This window comes from Centruroides sculpturatus, unplaced genomic scaffold, assembly GCF_000671375.1.
Source record: "Centruroides sculpturatus isolate CEXI.00-Female unplaced genomic scaffold, Cexi_2.0 scaffold415, whole genome shotgun sequence".
NCBI classification, from domain to species: domain Eukaryota; kingdom Metazoa; phylum Arthropoda; class Arachnida; order Scorpiones; family Buthidae; genus Centruroides; species Centruroides sculpturatus.
In genome coordinates this window covers 335,882-359,517 of record NW_019384825.1, presented here as the reverse complement: position 1 = coordinate 359,517, position 23,636 = coordinate 335,882, and the positions used below count along the sequence as shown (strand labels likewise).

Below are 23,636 nucleotides of genomic sequence, written 5' to 3'. Positions count from 1 at the left end.
TCAAAATATGACGAAAATTGAATATTACAAATGTAGAGGTTCCACTGTGTATATATATATATATATATATATATATATACAGTGGAACCTCTATATTTGTTATATCATGTTAGTTTTTGCCATATATATATATATATTATATATATGGCAAAAACTAACATGCTTTACTAGTGACAGAAAAAAAACTATCACAAGAATACTAGTAATGATACAAAATAGGAGAGGTTTAAAAATCTCTTGTTTCAAGATGCAATTGTTTTCAATAGATATTCCTTCTTTTCTCAAATAGAATAATTTAATTGCAATTGTCAGTTTTTACATAGCCATTTTTAGCTTGTTCTCATAATCTTCACTAATACAAAACTTTTCATGTATAATAATATTATCAATTATTCCTTGAAAAACTCTTATATGATTGCAAAAAAAAACAAAAACAGATATTACAAAATAAATAAAAGAAAACAAAATTTGATCTTATTATTATATCATTATTTGTACAGTATCAGCTTTAATTAATTGATTATTTATAAGAAATTTTTAAATATGTAATTATCATTCATATGCAATTCAAACACTTTTATTTATCATAAAATTAAAAACGAAAACATACTGAATCTTGTAAATATGGTAGCACTGTATCTACTACTTGTCCTAATAAAACTTCCATCTGCTTATGGCAACCTTCTCCAACTGCAGATACAGCCATTAATCCTGCATGACGATGCTTCCAATCAGCTGTAAATTTTTAACATAAACATATTAAATGCAATTAATAATACATACTGTATATATATACATACATACATACAAACAAACACATCACTTTTTGCTTTATAATATAATACTTACGACTAGACAACATTTGTGGTAAATAATTTATTACTAAAGGCAAAATGGACTTCCCACCAAGAGAACATGCAAGCCTATCAAGGGAAGATTCACCAACTGCAGAATTTCTGTTTAAATATAAAATAATTCAATTAGATATTACCTTAGTTTTACTGTATTATCTATTTAAAAAACAAAAAATTATTAATCTAACTTTCTATAAATTATTATTAAAATAGTTTAAGTAAAAATGTTAATAAACTATTCTTAAAACTTGTTTTAATATATATATATAAAACCTTAATATTATTATTAAGATATTGAATCCTTACCCTTACAGTAATGATATCTTTTATATATATACTAGCAGCAAGGACCCGCTTCGCTGGGTTTTTATTTGTTCGTACATTTGTATGTAATATAGTTTTTTTTATATATATAAAAGACTGTTTTTCTAAGTAATCTAGAATCTAGCTGCAAGGACCCGCTTTGCTGGGTTTTTATTTGTGGGCAAAAAGTAACAATAGTGAAGATTAAAGTAATTACATTATAGCCAATCTTACCCGTTTTCACAGAATGCAAGAATTAGGTCCCCCGTTTCCAGACTAATTATAGAATTTTTACACCCAGTCAAATGAACTATTTTCAATTTGATCAATTTTCTGGAACGTTTACAATCGTTTTATAATCGAACCAATTCGAATACAAATTCAAATTCAAAAATTTTTTAAATTGAAATAGAAAATCTTCCACTTTCAAGCCCATATCTCCCGCACTCTTATAGCTATCGAGACGCAACCACCACAGTGCACGAATGGAGACTTGGGGCTACTACCACATACAAACACCATTCACGTGCGATGTATAGTTTTGGCTAAAAAGTGAAATATAGGGACATACATGTCCATTTATATATATATATATATATATTCATAAAAAAAATTATNTCACCGGTATACAAGATGTTATTTATAATAAATCTATAATGGTTTTTCAGTTTTATCAAGGAATATGATATGTGAATAAAATAGTTTGTAAATCTTGTGTGTAAATAGAAATATATACTTTTCTTACCTAACTGTGAAATATGTTTGCTACCAAGTTTACGTATCATTCCAGGTGACGTTTCTGATAAAGTTACAACTATTTCAAGAGCTAAATGTCGGAATGTATCTTGCATACTTGATTCAGATACAACCTTTAAAACCAACAATAAAATTATTATTGTTCAATGTTCTATAAAATAATCTATTTAAATCTATAAAATAATTAATTTAAATATATTGGAAAAGTATATCTTTGAAAAATATAGTAATAATGTTATAAATGTGTATATACACACCTGTATTCAAAGTAAGTCAAAAGTCCCTTGTACTTTTTTCATTCCAAAAGTATCAAAGATATATTAATTTTATTCATGTAGTTACATAGGAAATCATGCATATAGAATTGGATGGGATCTTTTTGTTGACCTTGAAACTCATTTTCAAGATCAGCTATATTGTAACTTTTTGATAAGCAGAGATAACATATATGTTTGAATGACAAATTTAGAGAGTGTCATTTAATTAACCTAAATCCATTTTCTGGATTCAAATACAGCAGAATCTCATTTTAACATTCATCTGTTATTCTGAGTAATCCATTGTTTCGTGATTTAACAAATCATGATACATTGGATTTCTCAGAATAACAGATTTTTCACCCATGCTTGCCAAATCAATGTAATTTTATGTCTTTTTAGCAAAATGTAATTCAAAATAACAGATTTTTTTCTAATCTATTGTAAATTTCCCATTTTTCAACATTTAATTAATAATTTGATGTTTCCAGAAATATGTAGAGTTTGATGATGCACTTGTTACATCTGGGATGTGAACAGTACAGATGAAGAACTTACAAAGAGTGTCAACATACTGATAGAATTGAGAAGCCACCTAGTGAACATTCTGAAGTGTAATGATGAATTTAATGAGGCCATCAAGTCTTTCCAAGTCTTCAAGAACTTCCTGACAAATTTCAGCATAAATAAACAGGCTATACGAGGGCTGTTCAAAAAGTATCGGACCTTTGGTCGGCAAAAATATATTTATTGATTTTGAGGTACAAAACCCTAATCCCCTTCAAAGTAGTCTCCTTGGTANGGCCAGTATTTAAACGAGACTTAATTTTGTAATTATGAGTGGTTGTTTGTTTGTTTTGTGAGCAATAAAATAATTTTAAAATAATTTTTAACAATACAATAGAGACGATTATTATTAAAAAAAAAATTGCTAGGCTTAATATAGATGAAAATTCAACGCAAAGTTGGTTAATAGCGATATACTAATATACTAATTACATGGGATATACTAATATACTATACTAATAATGTATTTTTTTCCTTCTTTTCGGTTATCCGACCAAGCTGAGTCCCCAATTGAGTCGGATAATCGATGCTCTACTGTATTTCTATTTTTCCATGACAAGAGAAAAATTAATCATCAATGTCTGAATACCAGAGATACAAGCATATTGTCCTCATGTATGGAATTATATAACAGAAAAGAAATTAGGGCAAAAAACCCTTAAGTCATATATGATCTTACAATCAACTTTTGGTTTTGCTTTTATTTTTATGTTATATTTCCTTAGAAGTTTTATCTAATATTTTTTATTTATTCCTTAATTTTATTTTTGTTAATTGTATTTTTTCATTATACATTTATTTTATTTGTTCAAGTTTAAATCTGTAATTGGAATTTTAAGTTTAAATGTAAATTCAAATATCTGAATATTCCATTTTTGTAATGATTTATTATCAAATTTAAAAACGAAAACATTTGTTTAATAAAAAAATTTTCTCAGCAAGCATTAGGTAGTGAAGTAAAATTCCAGAAGTCAAGTCAAACAATAAAGTTGTGTATTATAGAGAGAGAGAGAAACAGCCAAAGCAAAAAAATTATAAAATCTCTAAAGATAAAACTCTTTTTATTGTGAATTTGTTGCAATGCACAAAACATTAAAACTATAGATTAAACAGAAAAAATACAAAAATTTTCACAACTGATTTTACTGTTACTAAAACCAAAACTGGCAAAAAGTGTCACTACACAACAGCATGAAATTTTTCTTTGTTAGCTAAAAATACAAACCTCTGAACCTTATAAATGCATTATACATTTATAAGGTTCAAAGGTTTGTGTTTTTTATGAAATATAGTCGACCCCCCCTATAACACGGTAGATATGTTCCGTTCTTTATGAAATTGAAATTGATGTTCTAAGAGTCCTTGAATACATGAGCCAATCACAGCCCGGCAGTATGCAGTTTAGGGACTAAGGCTGTTTGAAAGGTTTTCTTCCATAAAATTAATCGATTCTAGACTTATTCGACTCAACATTTTCAAAATACGTATAATTTTTTGGAAATAATCCATATAAACTATGCTATAAACAAAAAATTGTAGGATTACTTACCGTGTGTGCACCATTTTTTTCAAAACTTTTTTATCGCAATTTTAATTTACCTTTAATGACGCATGCTTCACGCTTAATTGCTTTTTAATAGTTTTTTAATGGGAGTTTGATATCAAATTTCATTCATCGTTCTAAAGTTGTAGTGCACAGATTTGACTTCGGTAAAGTTATTTAAAGCTAGTTTCTGATGTCAAAAATGACCTCCGATAGTTTTTTAATTTTTTTAACTAATAGATTTTATTATACATAAGTTTAATTAAGTCAGGGGGTCGGAAATTGCAATAAAAAACGTAATTTTTGAAAAATATTTAAAAATATACAGCCAGCTAGTATTCACCCTACTTTAAACCCTTCTCCTCCTGAGACGTCAGAGAATGTCCCGGGAAATCCAATACCAGTTGTTCTCAAGGTTATCTAGCTGTAAACACAATGACTCATCGGTGTCAAATTTCGCAGAAAGGCGAGACAATGGAAAATAAAGTTTGAAGCTTTTTCTTCAAAATTAACACATTTCTTTCGTTTTTTTCAGTTTTAAGTATTTTTTATGTTTAATTACATAAATATTAAAAATTGGTGGAAACTAAAGGAGTTAACGACACAGTAAACATGATTATTATTTAAAAAAAAAAATTTTGTTAGGCTTAACATCGACGAAAATTCAACATGGCGTTACAGGCAACAGAGAAAAATTTCAACATTGAATAGGTTAAAGCTTAAACAACAAGAGATTAAAATTGTGACATCATTTCCTGTTTAGCGAAAACAAGTCTGTAGATTTAACTTTTTTACATTGTTAAATAAAATTTTTATTTCTTTATATTTATTTCAGGCTGACATCAAATATGATACAAGTGTAAAACTTTTGGACATTTATAGCATGAACGTACTGCAACAAAATGTAACAATTGCCATAATTATGGGCATTCTCCTGAGAATTGTTTGAAAAACAGTTGTGTGTCTACACTAACAAAGAACTTATGGACGGACACAATGGACACCAAGGACATTTTACAGGAACCTGAAAACAGTAAAATAAAAATAGGAATAGAAAATGAATTGTCAACATTATAATCCATGCCATGCTGAAAACAACAGGAAACTGGAAATACCCTATGGAAAAGTGAAGGAAATAAGCAGAATGAATTGCACACAGACAAAAGGCACATAAATCTCCCTATAACAAACTCTGAAAACAAAGAAAATGTAAACTTAAAAAAATAATAAAATGGATGTCTTCGGAGAATATTGTCAAGAGAAAAAAAATTAAATTTACTCAAAACCTAAAACCAATGATAGGATACATGGGTTAAAGCAGGAATATAATGACAAAACCTTAGATCCAGGTAAACATCAAACAGCCATAGCAAAAACAAAAGCCAAGCTCAAAATTTATCATGAGAAACACATATGTAGAGTGTTTATTTAATCCATGCAAAACTATGTAAGCAAAAAAACTCATCCATCGAGGAAATTTTACCAAATGGAACAGAAACACATTCAGTCTAAAAAGATCAATGCAATAATAAATGACAATAATGAAATTATAACAGACAAGGAAGAAAAAAAAATTTATTAACCAATATTATTCAAAAACATTTGAAAAAAAAAAAACTTTTACAAAGAAAAGGCACAGGTATTTCTGTTCCAAATACCAAAACTAAATGACAAACAGGAACTGAATTAAACAGAAACATCACCTATCCAGAATGCATAGTAGCACTGAAGAGCATGCCAAATAAGAAATCACCAAGACTGGACGGGCTACCTGTAGAATTTTATAAACAATTTTTTTCTCTGATAGGACAACAATGTAGTAAGATGATCAACAAGCATTAAAAACCAACAAACTGACCAATGGCTTTAAATAAGGAACAATTACTCTTATTCCTAAAACCAATAAGAAGAAAGAACAAGCAAAAATTACAAACTGGAGACCCATCTCACTACTTAATATTGATTACAAGATCCTCACTAAAGTCTTAGCTGCCAGATTGCAGACTTGCATTCCTCTAATCATTGACGAACACCAAACTTGCAGCATTAAAAGCCAGTCCATACATTCTGATATTTTTCTCTTGCACACCAGCTACAACCAATCAATGCTACAACACTTGTGGCTTTCTACAAATAGAAACCTCCACAAAGTCTTTGATAATAATAAACATTATTACTTATGGCTATCGCCGCTCAGAGTTGTGAAAGTTTCAAAGACTTATAAGCTAAACACTCAATTTTCAGATGCCCAGTTTTTGGAAATGCTTGAGAAGTGGGTCTTATTATTTGGACAAAGACCTGTTTGTGTTTAAGACTACATGTTCACCAAGATTTGTTTGAATCGATAACCTGAATGTCTGGTCCTCTCCTTGTTAGCAATATGAATCATTTTTGAATAATTTTTTAATGAATAATTCTGAATAACAAATTTGATTACAATGTTTAAACAGAATTTCACATGTTCTGTCATGTCAAAATTTTTGTTTTAGTCAACTGAAAAAGTCACCCCAAAGAATTCCCCAAATTTTCCGTCAGTTAATAAAACTCCCCCAATCTGGCACCATTGCACAAAACTGTCTTCGGTTCTCAATGTCACTTCCTACTTTTCTGCCTGAACTTTCCACCTGACATCATGAAATCACTGGATGTGTTATGTACATGACTCCCTCCACATGGAAGCTTGACTTCCTGTTGTTTTTCCTGAAGTGTGCATTGTAATTCAGTTTCATGCTGAATGTCAAAATAAGTGGACTAGAAATTTATCATCACTTGCTATCGCCAGTATTATAATTTTATTGACACTTTAATAAAAACATTGCCAAGTGGCAATTTTGGAGCTATGCAGTGTGAACCCTGCTATGTAACTACATTAAAAAAGTTAATATATCTTAAATACTTTTGGAATAAAAGAGATTGAAAGGAATTTTTTACTCACCCTGAATATAAAATACTTAAAAACTTTTTAAATTTCTGCTATTTATTGAAACAATATACTTTCTGTTTTTCAAAATTGTATGAATTTAATAATAAATAAAAATTTTTCAATTTCACTTACTTTTATACATAGTTGTAATAATGAATCAAGCTGACTTCGCAGATATCTAGGACAAGATTCTGCAAGATCAACAAAGCACTTAAGTATGCTGTCATCATCTTGTTGTTCAAAAGTTTGTGATAATACCTATAATGTAAATATTTACAATCTTACTAAAAATTTATTACAAAAGTAAAGAAACAGTTATAATGAATATTATCTTATGTAATTTTTTAAAATGTTAGATATGCTTTCTAAGAACTAATTATGTGAGATCTGCAGAATTGTTTTGTTAATTATTATAAAATATTCAAATATTTTATATTGAGGAGAACATTTTAAACAAAGAAAGGGTGTACATTCTTTCATTTCTGAGGAAAGAAGGGAAGTTGAACTTCCTTTAAATGGCTGACTTGCATGATGAATCAGTTTTGCACATGGTGCAGGCCGTCTGGAAAGATTCCTATAAATAGGGACATTTTTCCGCCACTCGAGGTAGTCCATCAAAAGAAGATTACCATACAAACTATGCGCAGTTCTGCAATGTGGGAAGTACCACATAATATTTGCGGAGTTCCCTGAAGATAAGTACTGGTCATATAAGCGTCGATCTCCGTATAGTACTAAGAATTGCCTTCCCATAAAATCGAAGATCCACAATATAGAAGACACAATTATGAACATTACTTAAGTTCGAGGCAGTATAATTTGGTGTGTATGTAAACTCTCTCTCTCTCGCGAGTTAGGAGCTTTAATTTGTAATCTTTTGTTATTATTTTGGTTTCATTAAATGTTTTGTTATTGTTTTAACATGGTCTCCTTAATGACTAAATCCCAGGTCTACGTCCACTCCACTTACTCGCGACCTTCCCACTCGATATTCCTATAAAAAGGGTTACTAGCATGCCTAACGCTATAACTAGGCTGGTGTCAGGAAAAACAACTTTCAGGAGTTTCATATGAACCTTTGTTTTATTTCTAAGTCTAAGGAAGCCATCCTTTGACTCTGTGGGTTAGTCTCATAGACTAATAGCCAATTAAGCAGTACATGAGTTTTATCAACTCCATATCCCCGGCTAGCCCCTCACAATTATAAATAAACACTAAATTATTATAATTTATTAGATATAACTCTTTATTCAATAAATTGACTAACAGAAGATAAACAATATATTATAAGTGAATTAAAGTTTAATGCATAATACCTACAGAGCATAATATTATACAAATGAGTGATTTCAGTCATCATCTGTCTATATCTAAATAAGTTTATAACTATTAATTTACTCGCATTATTTAAATTATGTTTTCTTTTGCCTTATCATCAATTATTTTTTAATAATTTTTTATATATAGAATAAGTACAATACATATAAATAACATAATAAGTTAATATTGTTTACAAATTATTATAATTGCAAGGACATTTAAAGAGAATCATGAATGATGTTGAAAATAAGAATTGGGCTCCAAGTATAACAATGTATATAGCATGTTTAATTAAAACTGTACACAGATTTATCTATTCATATTAAAAGTTACAAAAGCAAAGAAAATTTCAAAATACATATGTAAGTGACTGTAATATATCATATAAGTTTCCTAAATAAATGTATGAAATATATTTAAAAAATATAGAAAATGATTTAAGAAATTAAAAATATAAAATTATCTACATATGTATATAATTACAAACATATAATAATTTCTGCAAACTGGAAACTTTATTTACATTTACTTATATAAAATTTTATGCATAAATGTAAATAAAATCTTCACTTTGCAGAAATAAATTAATTTCAAAAGCAACTGACAATGGCAATAATGCTTCAGAAATAGAAAAAGAATTACAGAATAAATACTAATGCAAGAATAATTTAATAAAAGGGAAGGCCTATATGTTACTAAAATGTTACATATTGTGTATATCTTGGATACCTTTATAAGCAGTAAAGTCATTTGCATGAATAGACAATACAAAAAAGAAAACTTGAAAGAAAATAAGAGACAAGTTCAGTAAATGAATTAAGTGCATCAGTGCATGTATGGATCATTTAATAAAAGAACTGATTTCAGTGCACAGCATTTAAAAAAAAATCAGTTGCTTCCAGTATCAGTACTATTAAAATATCTTATAAGTGCATTGTGTTTTCTCATCAGTGCAATATGGCTGTTTCCAAGAGTTATCAATTTCCTTAAGAGTATAAATTTTTCTTACTTTTGTTACATCATCTAAAAATAAGAAAACATCATACTCTTCCTTCATGCAGTTGTTATATAAGTAAATAAATCATTGCTTCAGGAAGCCAACTTTTTATTCCCAAGTTTTGTAACTTTTTATAATCATATATGTAAAATAAATGTTACCCTTTCAAAATAATTTTTATTAGTAATTCAATAATTCACTTTGCTTACAATAAGCATTAAACATAAATGATTTATTATTTATTATTACTTAAAATGACAAATGAGATAAATAACAATACACATAAAAACTGTGAATTTCTTTTAAGTGAATGTAAAAAATAAAAACACAAATAAGATATTTACTTTCTAAATATAAAATCTACAAATTGCTGACAGAATTCTCTTTGAATGATAACAGTTGTGAAAGCACTGAAAATATAGCATATTATATAATGAGCATTGAATAAACCACTTTTGCTAAAATTGCACAATTTTCCAGTCAAATGGAAAGCAAACTTCTTTTACATTTCTAAACATCTTTCTCTCCTTTGATATTTTTAAAGCAAACTATGCATATTTTATCATCTTATTGAATTTGGAGGAGAAAAGTTGATAAATCAGTGAATGAGTACAAATCACATCATTTCAATGACTCAATTGTTGACTCTTTTATAATTGTCATGAAAATTTTGTATTATCAAATTCATTTTTAACTTGGTAATAAACATACACATTACAAGGTTGACAGATTGAAGTACATTCATTCTGGAGGTATAATTTTAAACTGCAAGTTGGTTGATTACCCTCATCTCAAAATATTTCATCATATATCACACACTCATATACCGTATTTTACGGACTATAAGATGCACCTTAATTTTTAAGCAATTTTTAAAAAAAAAAAAAATTTTAACAACTAAATTCAATCCTTTTATACAGATTGAAGCAAACACTGATCCACTAATCAATGCTTAGTAGCGCTATGAGACGTCCACTGATCGTATGATGGTCGCACGATAATCACTGGCCAATCCGCGGTCGTGGATTCAGAACCACCGGTCATCTCTTGATCTGAGTTTCTATGGCGACATCTGTTGCTCGTTTGAAAAGAGAAAAAGTACGAGAATCATATGTCCAGACAATTCTATCCCGACACCCCGCAACTCATGTTCATTGCATCGGTGCACTGCTGCTGCCAGTTGAATTCAATGTTGCCAGATAGAGATAGGTTTCTCGCGACATCAAATATATGGCCATTTTTAAGATGCGGGAATTTTAAATCAAATACTGGACATTTTTATATTAATTTCGAGTATAAGACACACCTGAATTTTGGAGGCAATTTTTCGAAGAAAAAAGTGTCTTATAGTCCATAAAATACAGTATATACACACACATTTTTTTGGTCTTCTCACAAATCAACATTTAAACATTTAATACAAATTTCTTATTTCTTACTGTCAGTTTCAAAACTAAACATTCTCCATATAAAGGAGAGATTAATTTTCCTAACTTTGAACATATGATAACTGTTTTTAGCACACTCCACTATAGTGGTGAAGTGCTTATGTTAGGACTTTTGTGTGTCTGTCAGATGTACACACACATGCTCCATTCAATCCATTTATTGCACATGTCCACGCACATACACAATGACTTCACTTTCGTTACCTAATTGTTATGTTCCATTCAATCTGTTCATTGCACATGTCCATGTTCATCAGCAAAAGGGAACTGAATGTTTCCATTTACAGTCATTTAAGCTATAGTAAAAACTACATGGTTCCTCTGGAATGGAATCTATAAACCACATCCCTTAGTATATAATCAGTGAAAAATTTTTCTGAACAACTACTTGATTCCAAGATTTTATAAAATTTATTTTAAACAAAATTAATATTTGATTCACTTTTGTAAAGCATACTATTAGAGCTTGTTAAATTCTTCAGTCAGTTTATTAATAGCTTCTTGTACTTCAGCTCTAAATTTGTTTCCAGGTTCTTACATACAAAGAAAAACACAAGGTAGTATAGTCTCCAATTTTGTTATACTATATAACTTAAAGCTGTATATTATTGTGATATTTTATTTAAATTGCCAATAAGCAATGAAACCAATTTTCATCAATGTGTATAAATGTAATTTTACATCTATTCTATATTTACATTCTGTTTGATCTGTGTTTATAACAAAGATGGGATTGAAATTGTAGATAATTATTGATATTTTTTGTTCTTGAAAAGTTCTTCAAACACTAATATTTCTTTCATTAATACAAACTCTATTTTAGAAACATATTTTGCCACCTTTCCTGTGAAATTCTGCTTCTTCAAAAAATTTTAAAGCCATGAACTACATGCTTAAAATTTACAACCGCTCATTAAATCCAGCTTTGAAGTACTTTCTTTTTCAACAGTTGGAACTTTTGGAGGAAAATACTGGATAGCTATGGCAAGTGTTCACTACTGAAAAAGGCATTTCATTACCTTTTTGTTCTGTTTCTTTACGTCACAAAACCTATCAAACATTTAACAACAAATCACATTCCATTTGTACAAAAAAAAAATTTTCCTTGTACAATTGGTTGTCTCCATCTGGATAAATCTGATCTATATTTTAAGTGCTTCTTAAATTTTAATTTAAAAATTTTAAAAGACCGTGTTGGATTTTCTTTGGCAGTGTTCAGAATTATAATTTCATATCTAAAGATATATATTCATATTTGCTCCAGGTAGCCTTTCTGGTAGACTATAGTTTTAACCCTTATCATCTGTTTGACATCTATTTCTTTTTCACTTATTTTGCCCAGCTCTCTATCAGTATCAATAGTAGTCTCTTATTTAAAAACTTCATTTAGTTCAATCAATTTTAGAAAATTCTTTCAACTAATTTACTTCCAATCATAGGTGCAAAGGGATGTTATATTTTCTTTTAACAATAATTTTGTTTAATTTTATAACTGTACAATCACAATTATAATTTCACAAGTACTTTCAATAACTAACAAGTCAGATTCTGATCAGCAATTTAAAATGTAGAAATATAGAACAAACACAAAACATTAAAAAAAGCCTGTTCAATTTTAACTGGAGACAAAAGATTAAATTTCTAACAACTGCAAAATAAAAATAAAAACTACCTTATTCAATTAAATTTAACTGAAGAGAATAAAATTCTATAAAACCAGGATCAAAAACTAAGTCAGAAACCATAGGCCAAATTGCTGTTGGTGTCAAGGTCATTGGGCAAACTACTTATTAAGTATACATATATTTCTTTTTAAGTGTTGTTCTTGTGATTGTCTAATCACACAGACAACTTTACCTGCTTATAAAGGGCCCCAAGATCTATACATTAAATAGCATTTTATTAAAAATAGCATGCAACAACTTGTGATGTTCACTTGTTAGTTGTTAATGAGCAATTATTCTTCAGAAACATTTGAATATTAAGTGATTTCAGGTTATAAATATATGAAAAGAACTGAATCCAATTATTTCTGGAATAGACAATAAAAATGATAAAACTTTAATAAATACTAAAAAAAATCTTCTTTTATCCATCATTCCAATTTTTTTCAGTCTCTGCTAACAGTCATGATACTAAAGTATGTCAATTGTCTATGAAGATGCACAATAGTAACAGCAGTATATGTTTATTCCTCATTATTTCATGCCACAAGTGTCTTTCATTTATTCATCAAGCCCCTGGTCCTAAGATCGTCAGATAAATGAAGATTTACTGTAGCAATCAAAATTAAAAGAAAAATTACCTGCAATAAATGTGGAAGGCAATCAGAAAAATGTCTATGAATATTATTTTCTTTCTCATGAGCAACAAGGAAAGCAGTTGTAGCCTTAACAGCAGAAATTTTAACCTAAAAACAAAAAATATTCTGTTAATTGAAATGTTATAGTTAAGTTTAATAATTGCTGAAAATAACCCTAAAAATTATTAGCTAGCAAATTCTTTCCATTTTTTACACATTAATTGCTGTATTCACTATCTCAAATAAATATAGAATAAAATTTAAATCACTAGTTAAAATCAGTATTAATTATTGGAGATTTAATTCCCATATTCTGAACTTTGATAGATAAAGCATTTGGTATTTTATAAATTTCATAAATTTTAAAATATAGTTAGATTTGAACAAGAAAAAAAAATGCATATGAACAGGTTAAAATTCATAAATCAATTTTAATACAGCAGGATCAATCTTATTATACTCTTTTAACAACACAGTTTCGATAACAACAACAATTATACTCTTTCTTAACTTACATAAATACTAATATACAATATTACAAATTACAAAATAAAATATAACTGATTATATTGAAATTTTCTATTATATTTAAGACATTTAAAATATCAGTTCAAATATCCAAATCCATTATATATTTCATCAAAACACAATTCTGAGAAATTGTACTCATTTATTTTTGAATGATCTCATTTATTTTTGAAAATAGTATGAAATATTTTGAAGAAACTTTTTAAAATAAGCATTACAAATCAAAATGCCTATATAATAAATAATTACAAAAATATGTAATTATTTATTATATAATCACTTACTTGTTGTATTGAAGGTTCTTGTAAGCTCTGTATTAACATTTGATGGATAACTTCCAAATAACGAGTTTGCTGGTTGCCAAATATACCTGGTACAATTCTGAAAAATTATTTGGTTTAATAAATTATNGGTTTCATCATCGTCATATTCCTCTTCCAGTTTACATTCCATGTTATCCTCTGTTTTATAAAGTTTTGTCAAATATTCATTCCATCTTACTAATTGCCTTTCCTTCTGCATTAAAATTTCTCCATTCTCATCCTTTATTGCCCCAATTTTTACTCTTCTTTTTTTTCCTGAGATTAAATTAATGTTTTGATAGACCTTTCTCAGATCTTGAGACACTTCATGTTCTTCTCAAAATAAATATACATATAAATATTGCAATATAAAAAGAAAACAGCAATGATAAATGAAAGAGAAAGGAAACATAAAAATAAAAGAAAAAGAGGGAAAAAAATAACATTTCTCAACATCATTTTTTATTGAATGAGCGTTAACAATTCTAACTGTTGATGCCCATTCAATGATGAATGGTTATTTGGAGAAAATATAAACAATGGTTAAATGTATAGCTGATTCCCCTTAGCTACAGTATCAAATTAACTAGGGCAACAATCTCAGCTCCAACTTTCCCTTGATTATTTGCTTTTGTCAAGTTCCATAAAACCAACAAACAACTGTACCCAGTCATCAACAAATCGAGATCTCCATCTATTTTTCTGGAGCAGATACTCAACTCTTTTCTAAACAACAATATGGAAGAATATCCGTACACTGTGTCCAATCCAGTGGAGTTGATTCTCAAATTAGACAGCCCTGGCAACTTGGATGACATCTACTTCACAGTATGTGACTTTGAGTCCATGTTCCCTTCTATTTGTATAGAACAATGTTTTCGTGAATTGTGGGACTTTCATTCGTAATATCAACAACTCTTCCAAACACATTTCCAACATTTTGGAGTTAGCACACCTTATATGTTACTCGGCCTTTTTTGTATTTGAAGGGGGATACTTTTCACCAGGGAAGAGTAGTAGTACCCATGGGTAGTCCCATCTCAGGAATGCTTTGTGAATTGGTGGTCAGGTGCCTTGAGCAATATGTCTTACCTGGTGTTAATGGTAGCATTATGTTATACACAAGATATGTCGATTTTTTTTGGAAGAAAAAAACCAAATTTGTCTGCATTCATCAAGGCTTTCAATGATAATGCTTACGGCCTCTCTTTGCGAGTAGAACAACAAAACTGCACCTAGGTACACTTTCTTGACATAGACATCGCATTACAACACAGCCTGTAGAGAACAAAGGTGTTCCGTAAGACCTCATCCTCATCTATGCAAAATCACATGATCCTTTCAATTATAAGATCTCTGCTTTTAAGGCCCTTGTAAGAAGGGTTTACACCCATCGTTTGATGGTGGAAAATAGGAAAATAAAACTGGATTACATTTCAAGCATAGCCAGGCAGCATGGATACCCAGCACACCCTTATCAATACCATTATTGTACGCCAGAAGCATCCAACAGAAAAATTACAGTCGAAAGACAGGTCCTTTTTACCTGTTACTTATAATAAGGTCCTGGCCAACATCTAAAAGGAAATAACCAACTTTACAAATAACAGGATTGCTTACAGGAGATCTCCTACAATTTTTTCTATTATTAGAAATAATGAGGACCAATTGGGCTGGAATGGTATCCCAAGAGTCTATACTATCCCTTTAAATGATCATAGGGTCAACCGTCCATATGAATATATTGGAGCTACTGCATGTAGTGTAAAAATGAGGGTCAGAGAGCATAAATACACAATTCAGAAAGATCTATCCACTACCACATTGGCTTCCTTCACTGTTGATAGCAATGTCCAGGTTAAATTTGACAATGCCCAATTACTACAAGATTGCGATAATCAGCCAACCTGAAATATCAGGAACAAGTGGAGATATTCAAAGCATTTAAGAGAGAGACAGCAGAAATTAAAGAAATGGACTCATTAGCAACCACATGAAGGGCGTGCTTTGATGTACAATAGATCTTGAGTTCAGTTTGGATTTTATATTTTATGTATACCTAGTATTTTTAAATTTGTAATCTAGTTTAAATATCCTCGTTAAATGCAACATTCAGTATGCACGTATTTTCATGACCTGTAAATTTTAAAAATTTGCATTCTTTTAACAAGCATTCCATTATTTTGAAACCTGAGGATGACCATTGAAAACAAACAAAAATGTTTATTTGGGATTAGCTAAATCTAATTTCTTGCTGGTCGTTGGTAATTACATATTTTAAATTCTAGACCTAAAAGAATAAGAACAACCAAGACCCTAAAAGTTCGTAAAATATGATTTGAGTATCACTGAGTAAGAATGACTTTGTCAAGGGCCTCAATTTGTAGAAATATTAGCAACTCTTCTTGAATTTCTTCTTGAAATCTTACTCTTCTCAATTCTTCAATCTCTACTTTCTCATAAAATGTATTCCATCATGCTTGATGTGGGAATTTCTAGTACAACAATAATAATCTGATTGCTTTTTCTACATAAATGTTATTTTTTTTATGTTTAATAATTTGCATAAAAATGTTCAGAGAGTTTCAGAAGTCAAAATTTCTGATATTAGTTCATGATAGTTTTCCTTGGAAAGTTTATTTGCTAATATTGTTTGTTGAATTAAATTACAATCATGTTATTCAAATTGGTGCAAATATATTCAATTTATTGCAGCTTATACTTTTTAAAATTACTCTTTTTAAAATATTAATAATATCAAAAAATAATTAATATAGGATACATGATGTCCTGTCAAATCAGCGTAACAGTAAGCTTAAATTCAAAAACAAGCTAATCTGAGAATGAGATCTAGATCATCTCAAAAATATCTATCTAAAATTTGCTGAATCACTTCTCAAAATACAAACTCATTATTTTCAATAAATTCACAATTTAAAATAGTTCATTAAAACATCTAACAGTATAGCCAGTATTTGATTGCTTTTCTTTATTTCAGCAATTTAAACATACTAATTAAATAAATTTTATAAATTAAAATGTAATAAAATCTATTGCATACCTAAGTAAATGAAATCAATTAGAAAGTTTTACTTAAATATAAATTCCAACATAAAAGTAAATTTATTCCAATTCATTAAATGAGCTGCTATAAAATTTTACCAAAAAATGAGATTTTGCCTATTTATTTTTGCTGGAGTTAGTGTTTTACTTTACAAATCAATAAAAATCAAGAAACCAACATAATGGTTTATTATGACTTTATAGTTAAATGTTTAGCTACAGTTTATTCAATCTAACTGTGAGCAACAAAAAATAAAATTAGTTGTTTTAAGTTTTACTTACGTGAACATTTGCAATGCCGATTCTCGGAGAACATGGTTAGTTGAACTTACACAATCAAACAGAAATTTTAAAAATTCAGGCCAATGATTATTACCATCATCATCTGAAATTATTTTTGAAATTATGAAAAATTTTATTTAAATTAAAGCTATATACTGCTTTAGTTAATACAGATATAAAAACTAAATAAGTGCTCTGAAAAGATATCTGTTAATATCTTTTCAAAGCAGAATTAAGCAAAAATTGTTTATAGCAACTATCTTAATACCAAAGAAAAAGAAGTTGTGCTTTTCTCCCATTCCATAGTCTTTTGTTGGTAGCATAAAATACAGATTATTAAAATTTTGTAATGACCTTCTTTTTCAGTTATAGGTTATATCATTGCCTACCCTGCACAGATTGTGCTGTGATGATAGAGACAGGCAGCAGAAAAACAAGAATAGAAAACTTTATTGGAGTAATGGAAAGAAACTTAAACCTATTACAGAAAAAAAAAAAAAAAGTAAATGCTTCAAAAAGAACTATTTTTGGCATATCAGGGTCAGACAAGATTTATTTACATACCAAGATGGAATGTGGTGATACTTTTATTTATATCTATAAATCAAAGAATCTTACTCTTGGTAAAGACTTTATAAGGTAACTAATGCATGCAATGTAATCACACTTAAAATAATCAAATGTATAAAATTATGTTACTTCAACTGTAATGTTTCCAAAATATTACAAAAGAATAATATTGTAAATCTTTTATTTTAAGAATATTTAAACCTTCCAAACACAAACATTTAAATTTGAATTTGATTAGTTTTTATAACAGGAGCAACTAAAGAAGCATAAGTTGAATATAATCAAAATTACTTTATAATTAATTGTTTAGTATTGTGAAATATGTATACTGTTTTATGTTAGAAAAACAATTCTTACCAATAAGATTCCTTGCTAATTCAGCAACAGTATCACATATTTTTTTCCTTAATAAAGGATTGCCTTCCTGTTGAATTATAATTAAAAGTTGAGATTTGAGTTGATTGAATGCTTCTACATTCAACTCTGTTGATATTTCTTCAAAATCTGTTGAAATAAGTCTTCTTAATAAAACAGCAGCAAGTTGTCGCACCTATAATGTAAAGATAAAATATGTTTAATTTCATTAATTCTATTTGAAGTTTACATCAAATAATTTCACATTTATATTTTTAATACTTTTGTAGTTTTTCAACAAGCTTTTCTTTTTAACTACAGTTAAACAGAGGAAAACATAAAATATACAAAAAATGTAATTAATTTATCGGTTGTAATTATAATGTTTACAATACAATTAATTCACTCTATTTTGACTACATATTAATTAAAATAGATGCATACTTTGAATTTATCTCTTTTTCTAACAAAATATTCAGCTTTAGTCACTGATGATTTTTTAATTTATTGAAAATTTCAAATTCAATTTTTTAATAATAAATTTAAATACTGTATATGTAACTTTTCCAATTAACAGACAAATTTATTAATATTTATCTTTAACTAAATAAAAATACAATATTTGTATAGCTGGAAGAAAACTGCTATTTTTGACACCTGTTGTTACTGTATAACTTAAACATCAATACAAAGTTATTCATGTGGATTAAGCTTAAATTCAAAAACAAGCTAATCTGAGAATGAGATCTAGATCATCTCAAAAATATCTATCTAAAATTTGCTGAATCACTTCTCAAAATACAAACTCATTATTTTCAATAAATTCACAATTTAAAATAGTTCATTAAAACATCTAACAGTATAGCCAGTATTTGATTGCTTTTCTTTATTTCAGCAATTTAAACATACTAATTAAATAAATTTTATAAATTAAAATGTAATAAAATCTATTGCATACCTAAGTAAATGAAATCAATTAGAAAGTTTTANTTAAAAAGAAGAAGATAAAAATAACTACAAATGCGTGTCATATTATAAATGAGGAATATAGAATATATATAAATGAACATCTTACTCCATATTATAGAAATATTTTCTATAAAACCAGAACACTAAAAAAACAAGGAAAAATATTAAACACTTGGACAAATAATGGAAATGTGTATTTAAAAAAGGATACTTCTTCCACAACTCGAATACCAACATTGGACAGTTTAGAGAAAATTTTTCGGAATGATTGAATTATTAACACATACAAAGACAGACAACTTCTCCAAAAAGGAAATATTCGTGCTTTATTGCAACGTAAAAGGTTTAAATAACTGTGAGGATCGGACCGAATAAAATAAAATTAAATAAAGAAGCTCAAATTAAATTAAATATCTTTATTAAAGTTAAACAAAGAAAAACTTCATTTTTCGAAATTTTACGAAAAAGGATATACACATTTCCTTCTCACAGAGCCGTTTCCTATCTCTCGGGAAACCGAAAAATGATTCATGAGGAACTTATCCTAAAAATCACCGATTGGTGAAACCCAGTAACGTGACGAGGGATAAAAGAGGGGTGACGACGAGAAAAAGAGGTCCGTCGTCGCCGTCCGTGAACACGGTCCGTCATCACTGTTCATGATCGGGGAAACCCGTGCCGATCCTCATCACCGCCGTCCGTTCCTCAAGACAACTTGTCCGATCCGGTTAGAAAACGTCCGATCGTCCGATCCCCTCCTCGTAGAGGTATGATACCCATTAATGTACACTCTCTCTCGGCGCGGTCCCTTCGAATAACGCGCAAGTAGGTAGTCTTTGTATGTTAGGATTATGTTGTCTAAATAAATGTTTGTTTGTCTATTAAAAGTCGTCTTTATTTCGAGTATCGTTAATGCTTTACCGACGACCCCTCTCACCTCCTCCACTCGACCTGACAAAAGAATCCCGACTTTACGGGATAGAAAAAGCATTTTCTAAGCCATCCACTGACCAGTGGGCAGTTGTCACCCAACTGTTGCCTATCAAAAAGAGGTACGACCTCGTCCTACCTCAGGCTACCCACATAACAAATATTTAGAAATACTTAAAACAACAGAGGAATATAACTGCAACTTTGATGTATTAGCTTTTTGCGAGACTTGGACAAATAATGTAAATCCTCCACCATATATAAAAGACTATCAGCAAGAAAAATAGAAAGAAAACCTAATCAGCATGGAGGCATAGTAATTTATATACATAATGATATACAACCTAATGATAAACATTATGAAGTTGTTTCAAACCTAACTTTTACAAGGAATTATATAGATGTAATTACAATAGTTGTAGGTAATCTGATGTTGGTAATAGTCTATTGTTCCCATCTACAAACTACGGAATTTTCCTGGATGTTATAAATGAAATACTATTACATAAATCAACCAAATATGGAAAATATAAATTACAAATAATTGGGGATTTTAATATCAATTTACTTAAAAATAACTCCTCCAACACCTCCCGACTGGTAAATCTTTGCTTTGCTGAAAATTTAACAATTCTGGCTGATTTGAATCAACCTACTAAATACGGAAAAAATACTCGCTCTTTGATAGACTTTGGTCTAACAAACAATAGTGCATGTGAATTTTTAATACATCAAAATTTGATATCTGACCATCTACCTATCATCGTCTTTACCCCTGAAAAAGACCTTAATACGGGGATAAAGAACAAAGCAATCTACCATAAAATCAATAATTCCTTGATTTGCTGTTTACATTATGCTTTGTTTTTCCTGGAATTATTACTATACTTCAAGTTTGACAACTGACCAATTAGCTGACTATTTATACACCATCTTACTCGTTTTTATTGATAAATATCTTCCGACTAAAGAATATGTGAAAAAAAAAAAGAAAATTAGTAGGAAAGAATTCTTAAAGAATTTTATATCTGAACACACACACTCACATTAATTAAATGAAAGAAAACTTTACTTAAAACAGTCAAAAATAAAAATTGGATGACTTTCGAAGAACGAAACAAGTACTTAGAGCAGTGGTTCTCAACCAGGGGTACATGTACCCCTAGGGGTACGAGCATAAATCGAAGGGGTACATCTAACTTTCATTATAAAATGGCGTATGTTAATCAATTCGCTGTAAATTATTAACACAAGAAACAATAAACGATAAAAACTTTCCTTAAAATATCCCAGTGTGAACACCGATTTCTCTTTTAACAGTCTAAACAACTTGTTTATCTACTCGATTTGCCCANTGACTATTTATACACCATCTTACTCGTTTTTATTGATAAATATCTTCCGACTAAAGAATATGTGAAAAAAAAAGAAAATTAGTAGGAAAGAATTCTTAAAGAATTTTATATCTGAACACACACACTCACATTAATTAAATGAAAGAAAACTTTACTTAAAACAGTCAAAAATAAAAATTGGATGACTTTCGAAGAACGAAACAAGTACTTAGAGGATATACATACCTTGAATAAACAAATCAGAAAAAATATCCATAATGAAGAGAAAAACTATTACTAAGTTTTCTGTTTTCTAATGTTACTTCTCCTTCTGACTTCTGGAAAAGTATTAAGACATTACCCTTTCAGGTAACCAGGACAAAGAATAAGGTTAAAATAGATTATTTGAATTACAAGGGGAAAATAATAAATGATGAATGCATTTTTAGTGACATTTTTGCCGAGCAATACAGGTCCTTGAACAGCTTTGCTCCAGATGTCTTCGGCAATATCAATTCGGAGCAACACAGAACAAATGTTAGTATTTCTAATACTTTCCTTTTGGAAAACAATAGCCTTAGAAGTCTATAATACTATACAGGGTTTGAAAAACAGAACTCCAGACATCAGTTTCTTAAATATTGAAATCTTAAAACACATATCTGATATCATAGCTCAACCATTATTGCATCTGATAAATAAATCTTTTGAAAACAGTTACTTTCTGGAAAAACTAAATCAAAACTTAGTTTTGCCATTATATAAAAATAAAGGATCAAAAAGTGAGATTGAAAATTATCGTCTCATAATAATAGTATCAGTGTTGGCTAAAATTTTCGAGATTTTCTACAGGAGATTTTCAACTTTTATAGACAAATTCCAGATTACTCACAGAAACCAATATGCTTATAAATGAGGATTTTCGATGGTAGATGCTTTGTTGCATTTGAAACAATCAATAACGTCACAACTTGACAAATCAAAAATAGCAAATATCAGTTTTTGTGGACCTTTCAAAGGCATTTGATATCTTAAATCATGAACTTTTGTATCAAAAATTACAAACTGTTGGTCTAAGAGGGACTCCTCTACGCTGGTTAAAATCATACTTGTCAAACAGAATTTACTTTGTAAAAATTGGACAGATTATCTCTAGCTCTTTCAGACCAAATAAGGGCATTCCTCAAGGTTCCATCTTGAGTCCATTGCTTTTCAATATATATATTAATGATTTGTTTAACAATATACCAAAAGAGAATATACTGATGTACACTGACGATCTAGTGATAACTTATTCTCATATGAATGTTATAATTTTTCAGGAGAATTTAAGTCACATTTTAAAAACTTTAAATAGTTATATAAAAAACAATGGGTTGGTAATTAACAAAATAAAACTAAATTCCTCTGCTTTGCAAATAGGAATAAAAAAATCAATCTACATCACCTAAAAATTGAAATAACTGATTATAACATAGAAAAAGTAAATGCAGGGTTCCTACTCAAATTTTTGTTTTGAATTCCCTGACTTTCCCTGATTTTCCCTGACCAACTTTGTCCAAATTCCCTGACCCTCACATTTTTTAGTGTGGAATATCGACATAATAAAACAGCATTTACTGTTAACATTGAGTACATTTAGCCCTCTTTTTGCACAGTTGATATGCTTCAAAGACTGCCACATTAAAAAAATACAGTACATACATCCTGTAGAAAAATGTTTGATAGAATCCACAATTTCAATGTAATGAAAAAATAAGCAATTTACAAACAAAACACAAGCTTTTTATTTTATCATCATTTATCATTATTATTTGTATGTAAATCTAGTAAATACAAGGTAACATAAAATCAACAAAAATTATTCTTTGATAAACAAATAGTACTGTACTGTGCTTAAAATGAACTCTTGACCAATACTACTTCCAACACACACCGTATCTTCAACAGACTTACTTCTAGACTTAGAAACTCTTGACTTAGAAACACACAATTTTAAAATCAATCTTTCAACAAAAAGAGTAACTTTTTTTT

General features: G+C 29.0%; 1 protein-coding gene across 1 annotated transcript in view; it reads right to left on the bottom strand.

Annotated features, from left to right (window-relative positions):
* The window catches only part of LOC111630015 (importin-5-like), a 101,005-nt gene that overhangs the window by 50,813 nt on the left and 26,556 nt on the right, over window positions 1-23,636 (bottom strand). The window contains 8 exon segments of the mRNA XM_023374007.1: window positions 611-735; window positions 850-1,041; window positions 1,903-2,026; window positions 7,336-7,461; window positions 13,274-13,378; window positions 14,083-14,179; window positions 17,446-17,548; window positions 18,373-18,565. Coding sequence (XP_023229775.1) covers window positions 611-735; window positions 850-1,041; window positions 1,903-2,026; window positions 7,336-7,461; window positions 13,274-13,378; window positions 14,083-14,179; window positions 17,446-17,548; window positions 18,373-18,565 — 1,065 coding nt within the window.